The following is a 23,669-nucleotide window of genomic DNA, read 5'->3' on the forward strand; positions in this document are numbered from 1 at the left end:
CATTTGCAGTCTCAAATGTCCCCAAATTCACAGATTTTTATTTACTATAAAGGAGATTAATCATTCTTGCATCTTCTAACCTTATTAGTCCCACTGTATAGCTAGGTCAGTAGCTTGAAAAAACTTTCTCCATCTATTTCTATTCCTTGCATCTTCTTCCTGCAGTCTACTCCCACCCATATCCACCCCCACTACATCCATCCATCGGATACATTGATGCCCCACACTCCTCCTCCACATAATTGGCATGATCTTAACTCTCTTGGTTGGTTCCACCTCCTCCCTTCCTATTACATGGCCATACTATCTCAAGACGAGCTTCCCTAGCCTATCTTTTACATTACATGTACCGCCCATTCTTCTTTTATCTTGACTCTCCCTCCTTTTCAGTATAGCAGTGATATTCCAACAATCCATCTCAGTTCTTTCCAACAGTCCCTTCTCTTTCCTCTAAAGTGCCCAAGTTTCTGCCCCATACAATACCACAAGACTGATAACTCTCTTACAGATCTTTTCCTGATTTTTATGACATTTTCTTTGCTAAAACAACTCGTTACTTCTCTCCATTTTTCCATGCTTCTTACACACTGCTTCACTGCTTTCTCAGTACTGCCCTCCTCAGATATTATTGATCCTAAGTCGTTTAACTCATTTTTCTGTTTTAGCAATGAACCATTTTCCACTTGAACGTTTACTTTTTCATGTCCTTCTCTATTCCCAATCATTAGTGCTGTCTTCCCAATGTTTGCTTTCAATCCTTTCCTTTCTAGGCTTCCTTTCTAGGACTTCATTCTTGCTTGTCTATCTATTTACCATGATACTTCCCCCAACGACTGATATAAAAAAAGAAAAAAAAAACAAAAGGGGATTTTTTTCTCACTGTTCCTCTTTGTCTGACGAGGGACTCATCAGAGTTTCGTTGGTACTGCTAGGGGGCTACAGCCCATCCTCCCCCCCCCCTACTGACTCTCCTACTGCCGCTACCTCACCAGTCGCCAAGATAACCCAAGGTAGCAGCAGGACCTATCAGAACTGTGTTAAAATTGTTCGCCATTCATTCCTATTTCTAGAAGGCACTTTTGTCTTTCACATCTATCCTCCAGTCACCTAGGGATTTCTTCACTTCATACCTCCACCCAAACCTTGGCCTTCCTCTTGCACTTCTCCCATCATCTTTTGCATTCATCAACTTCTTTAGAAGACAACCATTTTCCATTCTTTCTACATGGCCAAACCACCTCAGCACATTCATATCCACTCTAGCAGCTAAATCATTTCTCATACCAGTTCTTACCCTCACTACTTCGTTCCTAACCCTATCCAATCAAGATACACCAGCCATACTCATCAGACACTTCATCTCGAACACATTCAATCTCTCTCTCTCTCCACCACTTTCATTCACACAACTCTGATCCATACATCATAGTTGATACAATCACTTTCTCATACAGAACTCTCTTTACATTCCTCCTTAACCCTCTATTCTTCACCATTCTGTACTATCCTAAAACCACCAATGGGAGCAAACAACCTTCCTTGTTCTTCATGTACTGATGATGAAATGCTGTTAGATTTTAGGGCTCATGAGGTGGGAAATCAATAAAGGTATATGATTTATGGACTGGCAAACGGCGCGTCCAAGGAGAGTCACGGGTCACAGGCGAGGGTTGGTAATCAGCAGGTGAAAGGCTAGACTGATGAGACTCGTCAGACTGATAATACTTGGGCGATAACGAGTTGGCAAACAGTGAGGTTCCTGACGATCCTCTGTAGGGGATCATTCAGCAGTAGATAGTGAAGAGCCAAACAGATGTCTCTTTGCCAGAGGCGAAGGAGAACGTCTGAGGCGATGAGGCCCATGAGATCAACACGTTCGCTGCTGGCGAGGACGATCCCCTATGGGGGCTCTCCCTCACGAGCAAGAGAGGTGACTACCCGCAGGAGAGACTTGCCTCGGACTTTGCTCTACCCCCGACAGAAGATTGGCGGGGAAGGAGGGGGAAGCAAAATCTTTGGCAAAGGTGGCAACAGCTAAACAAAACAGAACTGGGGGCCTTTCTCATGGATCTGGATTGTGATCCTATTTGTAATTCAAAGATTGTTCATAAAGTAAACCTTTGTTAACACTATAAATGACCACGTTTTTTACAGGAAGCCTGTTAAGTTCGTTTGTTCCAGACCTGTTGATAAGGTTTTCCAGCCATATACTGCTAAGTGGTTTTTTGCTGTTGATGGTGGTTCATTGCACACTGTTTGTATTATGTGTGATACTGGTTGTGCCCAATCATTTGTTTTGAAAGAAGTTGTCCTTGTGACTGAGCATTCGTTTATTGGGACGTATGCTCCCGTTTGTGGGGTTGGTGGTAGCCATTTTAGTGTTCCCTTGCATCGTATGGATCTTCATTGACTGGTTATCAGGGCCTGTTGTTGTTGGTGTGGTTTCCGAGTTGCCTATTAATGGCTTGGTAATGACTTGGTAGATGTGAATGTTGATGTCTGACTATAGATGGTTAAAGAGCCAGTTCTAGATCAGGAGTTGGGGGTTCTCAGTCCTGATTTGTCTACTCCGTTTTCTTCGAGTGCTGAGACTCGAAGTTCTACCTGCATATCTAAAAATTACGTGTCGATTCGTGATAATATCTCTACTATTGTTTCTTCTACCAACTTGCATTGTGAAGACTTGTTGGTTTGTTGTGCTGCATCCACTTTTGATTGTTCTACTGACTTATTTAGTGAAGATATGTTAGTTAATGATACTTCTTCAACTGTTGACTATTCTTCCAACATGTCTGATTGCGATGTGTTAATTCCTAATAATGTTTCTGCTGTCAACTGTTCTACCAACCTGTCTCAAGAAGACATTTTGGTTCCTAATGTCATGTCTTCTGACTTTTCTTGCAAAGACATGTTAGTTTATCATTCCCTTTTTGAAAATACTTATAACCTGTATTTTGAAAGTACCTTTGTTTGTGATGACGTCTTTTTCAATGATGATGTTAACCCTTTTACCTCCAGGCTCTTTGGAAATTTCCAACCCTTAACCCCCAGGGGGTTATTTTTTCCCCAGCACATTTTGCAGTATATTTTTTTTTAAATTGCTCTAACAGACTTAATTTTTGTCATAGAGAGGTCAGGTTGGTCTCATTCTCTTGGAAAAAGCCTGAATTTTCTCAAAAAATTATCAAAAATATGGAAAAAAAATTTTTTATAACATTTTTTTGCAAGGACTTGGGGGTAAAGGGATGAGTTTTGTGAAACGTACCAGTACGTCCTTTGGGGGTAAAAGGGTTAACTCGTCTGGTCAGAGACATTTTTGTTTGATCAGTTTAATAACGATTTGTCTTATTCCAGACGTGTCGGAAATAACTGCTATTTTGTTATTCAATGAAATCTGTAATCCTGAGACTGATTCAAAGTTGATTGTAGTTGAGGACTCTGAGCGTAACACCAGGCAAGTATTGATGTATCCCGAAGTCATCGTAGCAAAGGGGATAAGCATGTCTCAAACTTAAGGACAATGTCCCAAGATGCTTTAGTGCCATGCTGGGAACAGTTCAAGAGTACTGAAGTAAAGAAATTCTTCCAAAATCTGTAGGCAGTTGAAGAACAACAGTCTCCACTGACAGCTGCTAGCAAAGCGACTATTCGGTGAGCAAACAGGGGGGGGGGGGGATTGTCCCCCCGCTTCCAGCCAGTAACCACCAGCCAGTTACCTACACCTCGTTATAAAGTTGTAACTACTGTATTCCAGCTTCACTGTTATCATTCTCCTATGTAAAGGACAATGGTTTGTATTTATGCCGGAGCAAATACCATTTGAGTCTACACCTCTATATTCATCAAGGTCCATCAGTTATTTGTTCCTGGACATAAAATCCTATATGGTTTATCATGCAATGCTACATATAAAGAATATACACTAACATGAGTTAATATGAAAATCTGAATCTCCCTCAGGTATTAAATCTGAATGTAAAACATATCTACACACAACTTTCAATATAAAGCTTATACCATATAGAAAGACTAAATAAAAACTAATATGTTACTTACATCATCTTCACATTTAGCCACAAGCACTGGATCCAACTTGTAGTCTAGAGCAGCATAACGAACCATTGATGTGACCTCCTTTCTGCAATCTGAGCTAAGCTTACTTCCAGGAAGTTGCTCCTTCAAAAATAAAATACATCTTTAGTAAAATTCTATTCTTAGTAAAAAAAAAGAATAAATCAGCTCCTTAAGTATAAAAAACGGAATTTGGAATTTTAATATTTTTTTTTTTTACTCACTTGATATTCATACTGCTTCTCTCTTGAAGCTTGACGAAGCCACAACGGAAACCTCAAAAAGTGCTAGTGCTACCGGCACCATACAAAGAAAATATTTACAATGAGAGAGAGAGAGAGAGAGAGAGAGAGAGAGAGAGAGAGAGAGAGAGAGAGAGAGAGAGAGAGAGAGAGAGCAGTAAAACCGGTAGCGCTGCACTCACGGAAATTCCAGAATCTACCATACCTTGAACCAACTTCATATATGAAAGAACTATATACCCACACAAGGCTCAAAGATTTTTCTTCAAATTTTAAAAGAAAACATCTAAATTACGAAAAATGATATTTTAATTATAAAATAAATTTTTGAATATACTTACCCGGTGAATATATAATAGCTGCAACTCTGTTGCTCGACAGACAAAAAACAGTAAAAACTCGCCAGCGATCGCTATACAGGTTGCGGGTGTGCCCACCAGCGCAAACTGTCGGCCAGATACCACTCTCTCGATGTAAACAAAGACTCAATTTCTTCTCTTCCCACTGCGTCTCTATTGGGGAGGAAGGGAGGGTCGTTTAATTTATATATTCACTGGGTAAGTATATTCAAAAATTTATCTTATAATTAAAATATCATTTTTAAATATTTAACTTAGCCGGTGAATATATAATAGCTGATTCACACCCAGGGTGGTGGGTAGAGACCAGTTAAATATGTTTACATCGTATAAGCTAAGAGTTTTTTATTTCATTTTGACAGTTATCAATATAACAAAACCAAAATAAATAGGTACCTGGTAAGGAAGTCGACTTAGACGATTACTCTGCCTTGTAAGTACGTCTTCCTTACGGAGCCCCGCGATCCTCTTAGGATGCTGACAGACCCCCAGGAGCTGAAGTATCAAGGGCTGCAACCCATACAACAGGACCTCATCAAACCCATAATCTGGGCGCTCTCAAGAAATGACTTTGACCACCCGCCAAATCAACCAGGATGCGAAAGGCTTCTTAGCCTTCCGGACAACCCATAAAAACATTAAAACATTTCAAGAGACAGATTAAAAGGATATGGCATTAGGGAATTGTAGTGGTTGAGCCCTCACCCACTACTGCACTCGATGCTACGAATGGTCCCAGTGTGTAGCAGTTCTCGTAAAGAGACTGGACACCTTTTAAGTAACATGACGCGAACACTGACTTGCTTCTCCAATAGGTTGCGTCCATGATACTTTGCAGAGATCTATTTTGCTTAAAGGCCACGGAAGTTGTTACAGCTCTAACTTCGTGCGTCTTAACCTTAAGCAAAGATCGGTCTTCCTCACTCAAGTGTGAATGAGCTTCTCGTATTAACAATCTGATAAAACATGACAAAGCATTCTTTGACATAGGCAAGGATGGTTTCTTAACCGAACACCATAACGCTTCAGATTGGCCTCGTAAAGGTTTAGTACGAGCTAAGTAGAACTTAAGAGCTCTAACAGTGCATAAGACTCTTTCTAGTTCATTGCCTACGATCTCCGATAAGCTGGGAATATCGAAAGATTTAGGCCAAGGACGAGAAGGTAGCTCATTTTTGGCTAGAAAACCAAGTTGCAGAGAACAAGTGGCCTTTTCTGACGAAAATCCGATGTTCTTGCTGAAGGCATGAATCTCACTGACTCTTTTAGCTGAGGCTAAGCATACCAGGAAAAGAGTCTTAAGAGTGAGATCTTTCAGGGAGGCTGACTGTAAAGGCTAAAACCTGTCTGACATGAGGAATCTTAGGACCACGTCTAAATTCCACCCAGGAGTAGCCAAATGACGCTCCTTAGTGGTCTCGAAAGACTTAAGGAGGTCTTGCAGATCTTTATTGTTGGAAAGACCTAAGCCTCTATGCCGGAAGACCGATGCCAACATGCTTCTGTAGCCCTTGATAGTGGGAGCTGAAAGGGATCGTCCTTTTCTCAGGTATAAGAGAAAATCAGCTATTTGGGCTACAGAGGTACTGGTCGAGGATACAGAAACTGACTTGCACCAGTCTCGTAAGACTTCCCACTTCGATTGGTAGACTCTAATGGTAGAATTCTCCTTGCTCTAGCAATCGCACTGGCTGCCTCCTTCGAAAAGCCTCTAGCTCTCGAGAGTCTTTCGATAGTCTGAAGGCAGTCAGACGAAGAGCGTGGAGGCTTTGGTGTACCTTCTTTACGTGTGGCTGACGTAGAAGGTCTACTCTTAGAGGAAGACTTCTGGGAACGTCTACTAACCATTGAAGTACCTCGGTGAACCATTCTCTCGCGGGCCAGAGGGGAGCAACTAACGTCAACCTTGTCCCTTCGTGAGAGGCGAACTTCTGCAGTACCTTGTTGACAATCTTGAATGGTGGGAATGCGTAAAGATCCAGATGTGACCAATCTAGGAGGAAGGCATCTATATGTATTGCTGCTGGGTCCGGGACTGGAGAGCAATAGATATGAAGCCTCTTGGTCAGCGAGGTTGCAAAGAGATCTATGGTGGGTTGACCCCAAGTCGACCAAAGTCTCTTGCACACATCCTTGTGGAGGGTCCATTCGATTGGAATTACTTGACCTTTCCGACTGAGACAATCTGCTAGGACGTTCAAGTCGCCCTGGATGAACCTCGTTACTAGGGAGATGCCTCGATCTTTTGACCAGATGAGCAGGTCCCTTGCGACCTCGTACAAAGTCAGTGAGTGGGTACCTCCCTGTTTGTAAATGTACGCCAAGGCCGTGGTGTTGTCCGAGTTTACCTCCACCACCTTGCCTCGAAGGAGATTCTCGAAGCTTATGCAGGCCAGATGAACCGCCAAAAGCTCCTTGCTGTTGATATGCATGCTCCTCTGACTCGAGTTCCACAGACCTGAGCATTCCCGACCGTCCAGCGTCGCGCCCCAGCCCAAGTCCGATGCGTCCGAGAAGAGAACATGGTTGGGTATCTGAACTGCCAGGGGAAGACCCTCTCGTAGGCTGATATTGTCCTTCCACCAAGTCAGACAAGACTTTATCTTTTCGGAAATCGGGATCGAGACCGCCTCTAGCGTCTTGTCCTTTTTCCAGTGAAAAGCCAGATGGAATTGAAGAGGACGGAGGTGTAGCCTTCCTAGTGAGACAAATTGCTCCAGGGATGATAGCGTCCCTACCAGACTCATCCACAGCCTGACTGAGCAGCGTTCTTTCTTAAGCATCTTCTGGATGGAGAGCAGGGCTTGATCTATTCTGGGGGCCGACGGAAAAGCCCGAAAAACTTGACTGTGAATCTCCATCCCTAAATACAGAATAGTTTGGGATGGGACCAGCTGTGACTTTTCCAAATTGACTAGGAGTCCCAATTCCTTGGCCAGATCTAGAGTCCAATTGAGATCCTTCAGACAGCGATGACTGGAAGAGGCTCTGAGAAGCCAGTCGTCCAAGTACAGGGAGGCTCTGATCTCCGATAGCTCGAAACTGGTACCCCACATTCCTGTGAACAAACCTCAGAAACGGTTGGGAATCCGGGTGTATAGGAATGTGGAAGTATGCCTCCTGAAGGTCGAGAGAGACCATCCAGTCACCTTCCATAAATGCTGTCAAAACAGCCTGGTAGACTTCATCGTGAAGTTTGTCTTGACAATGAACACATTGAGCGCACTTGCCTCTTACGTACTCCTGCAGTGAACATGGCTGCCAAATCATGGAGCCATCCCTGAGGGACTTGTCCCTGCAGAGAACGTGGCTGTCAGATCATTGGAGCCATCCCTGAAAGCCTTGTTTATGCATGACATAATTGTACAGCAAAACTTCAAAGGCTCGAAAACAGCTGTGAAGTTGACCTGTAAAATCTTGGAGCGTCTCCTGGCCAGGCGCCAGGGAGAGTCTACGAGATTTGAGAAGTCTATCTGGGCAGAGGCAGGAACTCCCAAGCCGAGAACTTCTCTCGTGTCATATCAGACTCTCGCTCTAAAAGCCAGTTTAAAAGAAGGGAAAGCAAAGGATGTATCCCCCAAACTCCTCCTGGTGATAAACCAGTCGCCTAGCAAACGTAAAGCTCTCTAGGAGAGCGAGAGAGCACTAGCTTATAAACAACGGCTTCGAAGTAGCTGGGCCTAGTGTAAGCTCTGACGTTTAGGCGAACGAGGAGCAGCAGTTACAGAAAGATCCGGACGAAGAACCTTAAAAATCAGCATGATTTAATTAAAGTCCATAGAGGGCTAAGCAGCTTTAGGCTCCTCTCCGTCTGACAGAGTCCTCAAGGGAATATCAGTAGGAGGGGGAACAGCAACTTCCTCATATAAAGGAACCTTGTCCGATAATAGCTGAGTCTCAAGCAAGGGAGAGACCTACCGTGGTGGCAATGCTTTACAAGCAGAGTCCACACGCACTGGTGCATTAGTAGCGGACCAGGACGCAACGTCCTGTAACTGCTTGACAGTCTGTGAACTGTCAACAACAACAGGTGCGAGAGACCAGGACGCAACGTCATGTAACTGCTCGACAGTCTGTGAACTGTCAACAACAACAGGTGCGTGACGACGCACAGCGTCCACTCGAGACTGCTTTGACTGCCTAGACTGAGCTGTCAAAACAACTCTAGAATGCGGAGGTTGACGCACAGCGTCAAAACAAGTCTACTCCGATTGTTAGCGAACGTCCTGAACGTCAACAGGAGCATCAGCAAGTGGCGTAACGTCCAAATGTGGCTGAAAATCCACACGAGACCGCATCGAGTGTGGTTCTAAACAACCTGACTGACGTGACTTAACTACGCCAACGTCAACAAGACGCACAAAGGAACGTTAGGTTGGCTGAAAGCCAGGATCTCGATGAGATAAATGGCTAGGCTCAACGGACTAATCGGCAGAATAGTCTTCCATAAGGGAGGCAAGCTTATTCTGCATGTCTTGCCGTACAACCCATTTAGGATCAACGGAAATGGTTGCGGTAAGAGACGAGGGTAACGTCTGTGACCGCAACACTTTGCCAACAAAAAAGACTCTCGGAGTCTGTGTTACGCTTTTGTTAGGCGGCGAGCAGTTTTCCCATGACTGCATAGGGTCAGAGCTGTCCTAATGGCTGCAACCAGGACGCTGGACCTGTCCTGAAAGGACTGACTTTCGCTTAAGGGCCTCGAAACCTTGTTTCAGGTTTCTTATGCGAAAAGCCTTCGGATGACGAGGAGAAAATTGTCTCTCTCACCTTATGGTAGAGGAGATCTTGGTAAGATACACCCGATACCATAGAGCAGTGGTTCCCAACCTTTTTCAGCTTGTTACCCAATTTAGCATGCCATATTAAGCATGTTACCCCTTTCACAAAATGTTGTCAACATTTATATATATATGGCTAAACTAAAACACTAGAGATAATTTCTTTTATTTATTGTATTAGTACATTTTGCATCTCTAATGACTTACCAAAGATCTCAAGAGCATCAGTGAGATGGTTGGAGTTGCATACAACTTTACAACTTAAAATACTAAGACTAAGTTAACATTAATCCTAATACCAATATTAATTTGATTTTCAGAATTCTTAACATTTTTCTGTCACCCCTCCATTACCCCCGAAACATTGTTAAATTACCCCCAGGGGGTAATTTACCCCCAGGTTGGGAACCAATGCCATAGAGGGAAACGTCTGTTCGCTGATCAAGGCCTCTCGAACCCATAAGTCGTACGACATTACTTCTCCCCTGGGCTTGGGAGCTTGCAAGAGGTCCCGGACTAGGTGAACGACAGGCACGAACAGACGAACCCTCGGACGCAACACTGTAACACTTTGCGCAATATCACTTTATCACTACGATTTTCTGTTTTGCACTTATTTCACTGAAATCGAAACTTTTACTGATTTCTACCTGAAGCACGCAATTCTACCCTCATCAAAAGGTAGTAAATGCGAAATCAGTCGTATAATGCAAGCACATTAATACCAGCAAAAAAAACAGTAAACATCTTTTAAGATAAAAAAATTCAGTGGTTGGGGAAGAGAATAAACACTAGTTCATTCAAAACTACGTTTTCAATCTCTCACCGTACATTGCCTGGGGACGAGAATAAAACTAAAAACGTTTTATCCTTTCTCCCCGTACAGAGACTAGGGACGAGAGTAACTCGAGAACAACGTTACCCGCTTGAACGGAACGTTTTCTCTCCTCTCTCTCCCTCCGTCTCTATCTCTCTCTCTCTTTCTCTCTTGATTTCGCACCTAAGAGAAGAGCCCAATTACGTTTCGTCAAAAAAACATGTTATTTGACCAAAGGAAAAAACTGAAAGGTTTTTCAATTAAAAAGTTCCTTTAAAATAGAATTTAAAACATTTACGCTTTGAAAGAAGAATGAACAAAACGTCAGAATCGATTTACTCTTTCTGCAAAGTGAAACCGTGATACACTCTCTCTCTATCGTAACGATAGAGCGCAAACTGCGTAGCATAAATAAACTAAACGTTAGTTCATCTTTGAAAACAGTACGAAGACTATTCAAAGAAATTCTTTCATAAAATATTTATTAAATATATTTATTTAAAAAGTTTTAAATCATTAGCTCTTTAAAAGCTATTTACGATTGAAAGGGCTCAACATTGTTTAACTTCGGTTTCCAAGTTAGGACCGCCTACTCTCAGGAAAGGTCGCATATAAACAAAACATTAAAATTTATTTTTTATGTTTATTATAAATGGAAAGTTAATCGAAGAGGCCTAATAAAGGCGGTGAGATATAAAATATATAGAGGAAAATCTATAATTAATTTATAACGTGATAAGATAATTACTAAAAGCCTAAACATACTTCCGTCTAAGGGAAGGGTCGGCCATTTAAAAGTCAAAGAAAGTCCATACTCTCTTTGTCACCAAAAATTAAATCTATCCAAAACGAGTTCAAGATTTAAGATGAAGATAAAACACCTGCACTGCGAAAGCTCAAACCAAAATGAAGTACTTCACCAAATATGTTGAGAAAACTCCAGGTTCTACAGCGAGTAAAAGTAAGTCTTGTCGACACGTCGACAGAGAAGAAATTGAGTCTTTGTTTACATCGAGAGAGTGGTATCTGGCCGACAGTTGGCGCTGGTGGGCACACCCGCAACCTGTATAGCGATCGCTGGCGAGTTTTTACTGTTTTTTGTCTGTCGAGCAACAGAGTTGCAGCTATTATATATTCACCGGCTAAGTTAAATATTTAAAAATAACATATCTAGGATGGCACCAAAGGAAATGGGTAAATTTTAACAGACAGAACTAAATGCAATTAGGGTTCAGCAGTTGCTGTGTAAATTACAATACATACAGAGGTATAAATTAAACTCACCTTTAAGCACTCTGTAAGTTTTCCATTAAGATCAAGTTCGGTTGGGCTACGCTGCTGTTCTTCAAAAATAGACAAGCAGAATTTAGCCATATCTTTCCTGCACGCTTTACGAAGTTCAGGGTTCAATCGAGAATCTGTTGTCTGCTCAACCATACGTCGCATCACTATAAGACGACACTTTGTATCAGAAGGTAGATCATCCATGTGACTCTGGAAAAATAACTGTCGATATAATGCACTGAATTTTGTTTGTAACTTTTACATATAAATAAAGCTTTCACAATATGGAATAACTAGAGAGCAGGCCAAATCTTAACAGTTTTATAACATGCCAGCTTATGTTGTATTACCACATGATATAATCAAAAGACAAAACTCTTTTTTTTCTTATCTCCGAATAAATAAGTATTGTATTCATATCTAATCTGCTAATACAGTAGCTAAAATGTTATTTTCCTTAGTAAAATAAATTTTTGAATATACTTACCCGATGATCATGTAGCTGCAACTCTGTTGCCCGACAGAAAAAACCTACGGTCGGGATACGCCAGCGATCGCTATACAGGTGGGGGTGTACATCAACAGCGCCATCTGTCGAGTAGGTACTCAGGTACTTCTTGTCAACAAGAACCAATTTTCTCCTCGGTCCACTGGGTCTCTATGGGGAGGAAGGGAGGGTCCTTAAATTCATGATCATCGGGTAAGTATATTCAAAAATTTATTTTACTAAGGAAAATAACATTTTTCAATATTAATCTTACCCGATGATCATGTAGCTGATTCACACCCAGGGGGGTGGGTGGAGACCAGCATACATGTTAACATAAGAAGCTAAGTATCCCGTATTTCATTTTAGCAGTTATTCAAAATAACAAACATAAAATAAATAAGTACCTGGTAAGGAAGACGACTTGAACAATTACTCTGCCTTTTTAAGTACGTCTTCCTTACTGAGCCTCGCGATCCTCATAGGATGCTGAGCGACTCCTAGGAGCTGAAGTATGAAGGGTTGCAACCCATACTAAAGGTCCTCATCAAAACCTCTAATCTAGGCGCTTCTCAAGAAATGATTTTGACCACCCGCCAAATCAAGTAGGATGCGAAAGGCTTCTTAGCCTTCCGGACAACCCAAAAATATTTCAAGAGAAAGATTAAAAAGGTTCTGGAATTAGGGAATTGTAGTGGTGGAGCCCCCACCACTACTGCACTCGTTGCTACGAATGGTCCCAGAGTGTAGCAGTTCTCGTAAAGAGACTGGACATTCTTAAGATAAAAGACGCGAACACTGATTTGCTTTTCCAATAGGTTGCGTCGAATATACTTTGCAGAGATCTATTTTGTTCAAAGGCCACGGAAGTTGTGACAGCTCTAACTTCGTGTGTCCTTACCTTCAGCCAAGCTTGGTCTTCCTCATTCAGAAGGGAATGAGCTTCTCGTATTAACAGTCTGATAAAATAGGATAAAGAATTCTCTGACATAGGCAAAGATGGATTCTTAACTGAACACCATAAAGCTTCAGACGGGCCTCGTAAAGGTTTTTAAAATAGAACTTAAGAGCTCTTACAGGACATAATACTCTTTCTAGTTCATTTCCAACCATACGATAAGTTTGGAATATCGAACGATATTGGTCAAGGCCGAGAAGGCAGCTCGTGTTTGGCTAGAAAACCAAGTTGTAGAACATGTAGCCGTTTCGGATGAGAATCCGATGTTCTTGCTGAAGGCATGAATCTCACTGACTCTTTTAGCTGTGGTTAAGCATATCAGGAAAAGAGTCTTAAAGGTGAGATCTTTCAGGGAGGCTGATTGAAGTGGTTCGAACCTGTCTGACATAAGGAATCTTAGAACCACGTCTAAATTCCAACCAGGTGTAACCAAATGACGCTCCTTCGTGGTCTCAAAAGACTTAAGGAGGTCCTGTAGATCTTTATTGTTGGAAAGATCTAAGCCTCTGTGACGGAAGACCGATGCCAACATGCTTCTGTAACCCTTGATAGTGGGAGCTGAAAGAGATCGTTCTTTCCTCAGATATAAGAGGAAGTCAGCTATTAGAGTTACAGAGGAACTGGTCGAGGATACGGATACTGACTTGCACCAGTTTCGGAAGATTTCCCACTTCGATTGGTAGACTCTAAGGGTGGATGTTCTCCTTGCTCTAGCAATCGCTCTGGTTGCCTCCTTCGAAAAATCTCTAGTTCTCGAGAGTCTTTCGATATTCAGAAGGCAGTCAGACGAAGAGCGTGGAGGCCTTGGAGTACCTTCTTTACGCGTGGCAGACGTAGCAGGTCCACCCTTAGGGGAAGTGTTCTGGGAACGTCTACTAGCCATCGAAGTACCTCGGTGAGTTATTCTCTCGCGGGCCAGAGGGAAGCAACTAGCGTCAACTTTGTCCCCTCGTGAGAGGCGAACTTCTGCAGTACCTTGTTGACAATCTAGAACGGAGGGAATGCATATAGATCTAGATGTGACCAATCTAGTAGAAAGGCATCTATATGAACTACTGCTGGGTCCGGGATAGGTGAGCAAAGTATTGGGAGCCTCTAGGTCATCGAGGTTGCGAAGAGATCTATGGTTGGCTGGCCCCAGGTGGCCCAAAGTCTCTTGCATACATCCTTGTGGAGGGTCCAATATGTTGGAATTATTTGTCCCTTCCTACTGAGACAATCTGCTATGACATTCAAGTTGCCTTGGATGAACCTCGTTACTAGTGAAAAGTCTAGACCTGTTGAACAGGAGAGGAGGTCTCTTGCAAACTCGTACCATGTCAGAGAGTAGGTCCCTCCTTGCTTGGAGATGTACGTCAAAGCAGGGTGTTGACCGTGTTCACCTCCACCACTTTGCCTTGAAGGAGAGACCTGAAGCTTTTCCAGGTCAGACGTACTGCCAGAAGCTTCTTGCAGTTGAAATGCATTGTCCTTTGACTCGAGTTCCATAATCCCGAGCATTCCCTACCGCCTAATGTCGCACCCCAGCCTACGTCCGATGCGTCCGAGAAGAGAACGTGGTTGGGAGTCTGAACAGTCAGGGGAAGACCCTTTCAAAGGTTGATAAAGTCCTTTCACCAAGTCAGACCAGACTTTATCTTACCGGAAACCGGGAACGAGACCGCTTCTAGCGTCTAGTCCTTTTCCAGTGAAAAGCTAGATGATACAGAAGAGGACGGAGGTGTAGTCTTCCAAGTGACACAAATAGAACCACGGATGACAGTGTCCTAACCAGACTCATCCACAGCCTGACAGGGCAGTGTTCCTTCTTCAGCATCTTCTGGATGGATAGCAGGGCTGGGGGTTGATCGTCTTGTTCAGCAATGTCCTCATCAGAGGGTTCCTCATTCGAAACTGATGAGGAAACGGCAACGGAGTGGGCAACGTCTGACTCGCTGAATCCGGTCGCACTGGTGGATGCGTGACGGAGCCGGACACAAGATCATGGTACTGCTGCACAGTCTGTGAACTGTCAACCATGGGGACGCGAGGAAGTACAGCGTCAACCCGAAACTGTGTAGACTGTCTGGGTTGTGCAGTCAACCCCCTACAGGGTTGCTGAGGTTGCCGCACTGCGTCACAACAAGTCATCTCTGCTGGTTGTTGAACGTCTTCCTAGTGACACACTGAACGTCCACAACCACCTCCGAGAGTCGCTTAACGTCCACGTGCGACTGGCAACCCACACTGGGTCGCACCGGTGGAGGAACCATCTCAACTGGTGGACGTGAGTAGGATACCTCAGCGTCAACAGGGCGTACAACCAACCGGTAGGAAGGTTGTTGGCTAGAAGGTTCTTCTCCGTAAAAAATCCTCTAACAAGGACACAAGCTTGGACTGCATGTCTTGTAACAAAGCCCATTAGGGTCTATGGGAGCAGGTGTGGCAACAGACGGGGTTAGCGACTGAAGCGGAACAATTTACCATCCCTGGAAGCCTTGTTATGCTTTAATTAAAGTCCATAGGAGGCTAAGCAGCTTAAGGCTCCTCTCCAAATGACAGAGTCCTCAAAGGAATATCAGAAGGAGGGAGAACAGCACTTTCTCATCTATAGGAACCATGTCCGAGAAAAGCTAGGTTATCTCAGTGAGGGTCTCACTAGTGCAAAAGCAGCAGACCAGAAGGCAACGTTATGTAACTGCTTGACAGTCTGTGAACTGTCAAAAACTGAACTGTCAACCACAACAGGTGCGTGAGGACATACAGCACTGGTGCATTAGTAGCAGACCAGAAGGCAACGTCATGTAACTGCTTGACAGTCTGTGAGCTGGCAACAACCAAAGCTGTGTGGGGAAGCCTCAACTCCTGACTGACTAGTCTGCTGCGGGTGAGTGGCGGTAACCACAGTGGGTTGCGGAGGCTGACACACCGTGTCAAAACACGGCAGCTTGTGGTAGCTCACGCACGGCAACGGAGTGCTCCGTGTGTCTGTGGGAGTCAGCATACGTCTGGCAGGGCCGACTGCGCATGGGTGGAGGAGCTCTCACAACAAGAGTGTGGGAGCAGGCAGCCATGCTGGGCGCACAACCGTGGCAAGTTGTAGGCAAACGGGTGCATCGTCAACCTTCTCCGCAGTCGGAGTGTGGGAGCAGGCAACAACCAAAGCGGAGTGGTGGTGCGTGGTGGGGACTGCCGTGGGTTGCGGAAACTAACGCATCGCGTCAAAACACGGCAGCTTGACTCCACCTTCCCACTGCTGATGCGGTAGCTCACGCATGTTAACGGAGGGAGCCGCACGTCGGCTAACGTTAACATGCGTCTGGCAGGGTCGATTGCGCATCGGAGGTGGAGCTCTCCGCAGCCGGAGTGTGGGAGCAGGCAGCCTCAGCGTGAGCTGGGCGCACAACAGTGGCAGGTTGTAGGCTAACGAGAGCAGAGTCAACCTTCTCCGCACGAAACTCCTGCATAACCGCAGCTAACTGAGTCTGCATAGACTGCAGTAAAGACCACTTAGGGTCTACAAAAAACGGCAATAGACGGAGCTACTGTCCGTCGTGACTGAGGGTCTAAAACAGCTGGTGCGGCAACAGACAGAGTTACTGCCTGTTGCGGTACCACCTTGCCTCTCTTGGGAGGTGTGCAGTCGTCGGATGACTGCAGCGAGTCCGAACTGACCCAGTGGCTACACCTAGGCCGTTGGACTTGCGCGGAAGGGACCGACTTGCACTTAAAAGCTGCAAGATTTGGTCCATGGTTTCTTACGAGAAACCTCTTCCGCAGACGAGGAATAAATGGGCTCTCTCGTCTTTCTGTGGGTGGGGCGATCTCACGTCAGCAAACGTGTGTAGATACGCCCGAAACCACGGAGGGAAAAACGTCTGTTCGTCGATCAAGGCCTGTGGAACCCATAAGTCGTTCGACATTACTTCTCCCCTGGGCTTGGGAGCTTGTAAGAGGTCCCGGACTAGGTGAACAACTGGCACGAACAGACGAACCCTCGGACGCAACACTGTAACACTTTGCGCATATCACTTTATCACTTTTGATTTTCTGTTTGCACTTATTTCACTGAAATCGAAACTTTAACTGATTTCTACCTGAAACACGCAATCCTATCCTTCATTAAAAGGTAGTAATTGCGAAAACAGTTTTACAATGCAACAGAAAAACATAAAAAAAGATAAAGAATTCAGTGGCTGGAAAAGAGACTAAACACTAGAACAAATAAACTACGTTTACAATCTCTCACCGCATAAAGCCTGGGAACAAGAATAAAACCCTAGAAACGTTTTACCTTCTTCCCCTACAGCGACTAGGGAGAAGAGAAAAAAAACGAGAACAACGTTACCCGCTTGAACGAAACGTTTATTCTCCTCTCTCTCCCTCCGTCTCTATCTCTCTCTCTCTTCTCTCTCGATTTAGCACCTGAGAGAAGAGCCCAATTATATATCGTTAAAACATGTTATTTGCTAAAGGAAAAAACTGAAAGGTTTCCCAAATAAAAAGTTCCTTTATTTAGAATTTAAACTCTTTAAGCTAAGAAAGAATGAACGAAACGCTAGAATCGGTTTACTCTTACTGCAAAGTGAAACCGTGATACACTCTCTCTCTATCGTAACAATAGAGCGCAAGTTGAACGTTCTGAACGTCAACAACTGCGGAGACCAAAAACTAAACGTTAGTTCATCTTTGAAAACAGTACGAGAATATCAAAGAAATTCTTCCATAAAACATTAAAATTAAAAAAGTAATAAATTCTTTAAAGGTTAAATACAATATAACGGGCTCAATGTTAATTAACTTCGGTTCCAAGTTAGGACCGCCTACTATTAGGAAAGGTCGCATATAAACAAACATAAAAATTTATTTTCTATAAGTTTATAATAATTGAAAAGTTAACCGAAGAGGCCTAAAAAGGCGGAGAGATATAAAATAAATGGATTCATAACGTGTTAAGCAAAATTACCAAAAACCTAAACACACTTCCGTCTAAGGGAAGGGTCGGCCATTTAAAAGTGAAAGAGAGTCCATACTCTCTTCGTCACCATAATTAAATCTATCGAAAACGAATTCAAGTTTGAAATGAAGATAAAACCCCTGCATAGCGAAAGCTCAAAACTGGAATAGTGTACTTCACCAAATCGTTGTGAGAACAAATCCAGTTAGGGACGGCGTATTTAGTAGGTCCTGCCATTGGCACGACAGAGGAAAAATTGGTTCTTGTTGACAAGAAGTACCTGAGTACCTACTCGACAGATGGCGCTGTTGTTGTACACCCCCACCTGCATAGCGATCGCTGGCGTATCCCGACCGTAGGTTTTTTCTGTCGGGCAACAGAGTTGCAGCTACATGATCATCGGGTAAGATTAATATTGAAAAATGCTGTTTAAAAACCAGTATGGGTTTCTGGTAGTGATATAATCATAATACTAGACTTCTTTAGAGCATGGGATAACTTCTTCCATGAGAAAGAAATTAAGATTGGCTGGGGAGGCAAAGCAATGACAAATTTGAAAATAATTTGTAATTTTCCTAACAATACAGAACTTGAGCTCTTTAAATTAGGGGATATACTTGCAGCAAAGGTGGAAGACTAGCCATAAGACTTTCAACAAAGTATAACTACCTCACTGCTAGTTAGTGGGATGGGGGGGGGGGCTAGGGGGTAGTACCAGCTATTCCACTCACTCACTCACACACACACACACACACACACACACACACACCTACATTCTATCGTCACTTTTGATTGCAGGCAGGGGATAGGTGCTGACAGGGAAAAATTTGTATAAAGAGCCCAAAGTTTTTATCATAAGGAAAATTACAAATTACTTTAAAATTTGTCATTTGTTCCATCACTAATACAAAACCTTTCGCTCTTTATTAGGGAAGACTCGCCCTAAGGTGGGTGGAAGTCCTAACCAACTGGCTGGTTGTAATATTAGATGAGAAACACCTTTAACCCTTTTACCCCCAGGCTATTAGGAAATTTCCAACCCTTAACCCCCAAGGGTTATTTTTTATTCAAGCACATTTTGCAGTATATATTTTTCAAATTGCTCTAACAGCCTTAATTTTTGTCATAGAGAGGTCAAGTTGGTCTCATTCTCTTTGAAAATGCCTAAATTTTCTCAAAAAATTATAAGAAAAATAAAAAAAAATTGTAAATAGCATTTTTTTGCAGGGACGTACCGGTACGTCCATGGGGGTGAAGGGATGTGTTTTGTGAAACGTACCAGTACGTCCTTTGGGGGTAAAAGGGTTATTAAATATAAGCTTGATGGTAACAACTCAATGCTGCCTAGGCTAAAACAATAACTCGTGAATCTAGATCAAGACTATTTAACACTGAATAACCATGCACGCACACACACACACACACCAACACACTCTCTCACTTGAAAATTAATAATAGAGGGTCTAAATCATAATATAGTCCTCTGTATGATTAATATTTTTTCGTATAAAATGCACAACGAAGTTATTGTAATGTGATCAAAGTTATAAAAAGATTCTGTTATTCTCTTTGTCTCTTTCTCTAATAAAGATATAAGTTGTAGGAATTAAATTCATCATATTATATCATGTTTAGAATAATTTTCATTACAATAAATTATGTTATTTCAGGTTGAAAAATAATTAAGTTAGAATTTTTTTGATAACTCTACTGTGAAATGGATTTATTTTTAAAAAATTTCTAGGCTAGAGGTTGACATTTAGCCAGCTTCGAGAACGAAGCATTATAAATCTCAGGGACAGTTCATGGATATAATTTACTTACTTCTCAACCTGGACATACCAATAGCCCTAACGGTAAGTACCAAAACAACAATATCAATATTCTAGTCTTGGGTAGTGCCATAACCTCTGTACCATGGTCTTCCACTGTCTTGGGTTAGAGTTCTTTTGCCTGAGGGTACACTCAGGCATACTGTTCTATCTAGTTTTTCTTCCGCTTGTTTTGTTTAAGTTTTTATAATTCATATAGGAAATATTTATTTTAATGTTTTTAATGTTCTTAAAATATTTAATTTTTCCTTGTTTCCTTTCCTCACTGGGCTATTTTCCCTGTTGGGGCCCCTGGGCTTATAGCATCCTGCTTTTCCAACTAGGGTTGTAGCTTAGCATTTAATAATAATAATAATAATAATAATAATAATAATAATAATAATAATAATAATAACAATAATAATATTAATAATAAAGCAAGATATAAATGTTTCTGCAGTACATGATATAACTCTCAAAGTAAAACTTCTGACACTATACGGAGGACACCAAGAAATGCTAATAAAAATAATTTAACATGATGTAACAGCATGATAGTTCAAGATTAACATACTACATTACATGACCAACCATGCAGTGGAAATTTTAGGTTTACTAAATAACAAGGAAAAAATACATTCTTGTGCATTTTCCTAGGATCAAAACTTGCTCCAATAACTCACCCTTAAACAAGCAAGTAAATTTCCAGATTCTTCGTCACTACAGTGTTGTTCAATCATCTTCCTACAGGCAGTAACAAGAACAACATCTGTCCCAGGATCCAGGTGCTCCTCCTGTTCCCTCAAGAATATAAGCTTGTGGCAGACCGCGGTTAAATTACTACGATGAACCCTCAGACATTCCAACACCTGAAACATTTGTGCAAGATGATTTGCATAACGGGGAGAAAACTTACAAGGAACATTGTGTATAAGAATTTCTACCTCAGGAATATTTATAATTGTACTATAATATGTTATTTTCATTAGTAAAATAAATGTTTGAATATACTTACCCGGTGATCATATAGCTGTCAGCTCTGCTGCCCGACAGAAAAACCTAAGGACGAAATACGCCAGCGATCGCTATACAGGTGGGGGTGTACATCAACAGCGCCATCTGTCGAGCAGGTACTCAAGTACTCCATGTCAACACAGAACCAATTTTCTCCTCGGTCCACTGGGTCTCTATTGGGGAGGAAAGGTGGGTCCTTTAATTTATGATCACCGGGTAAGTATATTCAAAAATTTATTTTACTAAGGAAAATAACATTTTTCAATATTAAACTTACCCGGTGATCATATAGCTGATTCACACCCAGGGGGGTGGGTAGAGACCAGCATATATGTTAACATTAAGAGCTAAGTATTTCGTATTTCATTTTAGCAGTTATTCAAAATAACAAACATAAAATTAATAAGTACCTGGTAAGGAAGTCGACTTGAACAATTACTCTGCCTTTTTAAGTACGTCTTCCTTACTGAGCCTCGCGATCCTCATAGGATGCTGAGCGACTCCTAGGAGCTGAAGTATGAAGGGTTGCAACCCATACTAAAGGACCTCATCAAAACCTCTAATCTAGGCGCTTCTCAAGAGAGAATTTGACCACCCGCCAAATCAACCAGGATGCGAAAGGCTTCTTAGCCTTCCGGACAACCCAAAAAACAACAATAAAAAACATTTCAAGAGAAAGATTAAAAAGGTTATGGGATTATGGGAATGTAGTGGTTGAGCCCTCACCCACTACTGCACTCGCTGCTACGAATGGTCCCAGGGTGTAGCAGTTCTCGTAAAGAGACTGGACATCTTTAAGGTAAAATGATGCGAACACTGACTTGCTTCTCCAATAGGTTGCATCCATTACACTCTGCAGAGATCTGTTTTGTTTGAAGGCCACTGAAGTCGCGACAGCTCTAACTTCATGTGTCCTTACCTTCAGCAAAGCATGGTCCTCCTCATTCAGATGGGAATGAGCTTCTCGAATCAAAAGTCTGATATAATAAGAAACTGCATTCTTCGACATAGGTAAAGAAGGTTTCTTAATGGCGCACCATAAAGCTTCTGACTGTCCATGTAATGGTTTAGTACGTCTCAAATAGTACTTAAGAGCTCTTACAGGGCATAGTACTCTTTCTTGTTCATTTCCAACCAAATTAGCAAGGCTTGGAATATCGAACGATTTGGGCCAAGGACGAGAAGGAAGTTCGTTTTTGGCTAAAAAACCAAGCTGTAAGGAACATGTAGCCGTTTCAGATGTAAATCCAATGTTCCTGCTGAAGGCGTGTATCTCACTGACTCTTTTAGCTGTTGCTAAGCAGACGAGGAAAAGAGTCTTCAAAGTGAGATCTTTAAAAGAGGCTGATTGAAGTGGTTCGAACCTTGCTGACATAAGGAACCTCAGTACCACGTCTAAGTTCCAACCTGGTGTGGCCAACCGACGCTCCTTCGAGGTCTCAAAAGACTTAAGGAGGTCCTGTAGATCTTTGTTGTTGGAAAGATCTAAGCCTCTGTGACGGAAGACTGCTGCCAACATGCTTCTGTAACCTTTGATCGTGGGAGCTGAAAGGGATCTTTCCTTCCTTAGGTATAAAAGGAAGTCAGCTATCTGAGTTACAGAGGTACTGGTTGAGGATACTGATTTCGACTTGCACCAGCTTCGGAAGACTTCCCACTTCGACTGGTAGACTTTGAGAGTGGATGTCCTCCTTGCTCTAGCAATCGCTCTGGCTGCCTCCTTCGAAAAGCCTCTAGCTCTCGAGAGTCTTTCGATAGTCTGAAGGCAGTCAGACGAAGAGCGTGGAGGCTTGGGTGTACCTTCTTTACATGCGGCTGACGCAGAAGGTCCACTCTTAGAGGAAGTGTTCTGGGAACGTCTACTAGCCATTGCAGTACCTCGGTGAACCATTCTCTCGCGGGCCAGAGGGGAGCAACCAACGTCAACCTTGTCCCTTCGTGAGAGGCGAACTTCTGCAGTACTCTGTTGACAATCTTGAACGGGGGGAACGCATAAAGGTCTAGATGGGACCAATCCAGAAGAAAGGCATCTATGTGAACTGCTGCTGGGTCCGGAATCGGTGAGCAATAAATTGGGAGCCTCTTGGTCATCGAGGTTGCGAACAGATCTATGGTAGGCTGACCCCACAAGGCCCATAGTCTGTTGCAAACATTCTTGTGAAGGGTCCACTCTGTTGGGATGATTTGACCCTTCCGGCTGAGGCGGTCTGCCATGACATTCATGTCGCCTTGAATGAACCTCGTTACTAGGGATATGTTTCGATCTCTTGACCAGGTGAGGAGGTCCCTTGCGATCTCGTACAACGTCATCGAATGAGTCCCTCCTTGCTTGGAGATGTACGCCAAGGCTGTGGTGTTGTCGGAGTTCACCTCCACCACCTTGCCTAGAAGGAGGGACTTGAAGCTTCTCAAGGCCAGATGAACTGCCAGTAGCTCCTTGCAGTTGATGTGCAACGTTCTTTGATCCGCATTCCACGTGCCCGAGCATTCCCGACCGTCCAATGTCGCACCCCAGCCCGTGTCCGATGCGTCCGAGAAGAGAAGGTGGTCGGGGGTCTGAACAGCCAGTGACAGACCCTCCCTGAGGAGAATGTTGTTCTTCCACCAAGTCAGTGAAGACTTCATCTTCTCGGAAATAGGAACCGATACCGCTTCTAGCGTCTTGTCCTTTCTCCAGTGAACAGCTAGGTGAAATTGAAGGGGTCGGAGGTGGAGTCTCCCGAACGCGATGAACTGGTCCAGTGATGAAAGCGTCCCTATCAGACTCATCCACTGTCTGACTGAACATCGGTCCTTCTTCAGCATGTTCTGGATGCATTCTTGGGCTTGACTGATTCTGGGGGCCGACGGAAAAGCCCGAAAAGCTTGACTCAGAATCTCCATTCCTAGGTATACTATAGTTTGGGATG

The 23,669-nt window shown here is 43.1% G+C and overlaps 1 protein-coding gene across 1 annotated transcript in view; it reads right to left on the reverse strand.

Annotated features, from left to right (window-relative positions):
- The window catches only part of LOC137634766 (Golgi apparatus protein 1-like), an 86,069-nt gene that overhangs the window by 3,814 nt on the left and 58,586 nt on the right, over nucleotides 1-23,669 (reverse strand). Inside the window, exons 15-17 of the mRNA XM_068367288.1 lie at nucleotides 20,430-20,615; nucleotides 11,555-11,764; nucleotides 4,057-4,176 (exon numbers count right to left, since the gene is read on the reverse strand). Of these exons, the coding sequence (XP_068223389.1) occupies nucleotides 4,057-4,176; nucleotides 11,555-11,764; nucleotides 20,430-20,615 (516 nt within the window). The remainder of the gene's footprint in view (nucleotides 1-4,056; nucleotides 4,177-11,554; nucleotides 11,765-20,429; nucleotides 20,616-23,669) is intronic.

The sequence above is a fragment of the Palaemon carinicauda genome, chromosome 45 (genome assembly GCF_036898095.1).
Source record: "Palaemon carinicauda isolate YSFRI2023 chromosome 45, ASM3689809v2, whole genome shotgun sequence".
Taxonomy (NCBI): Eukaryota; Metazoa; Arthropoda; class Malacostraca; order Decapoda; family Palaemonidae; genus Palaemon; species Palaemon carinicauda.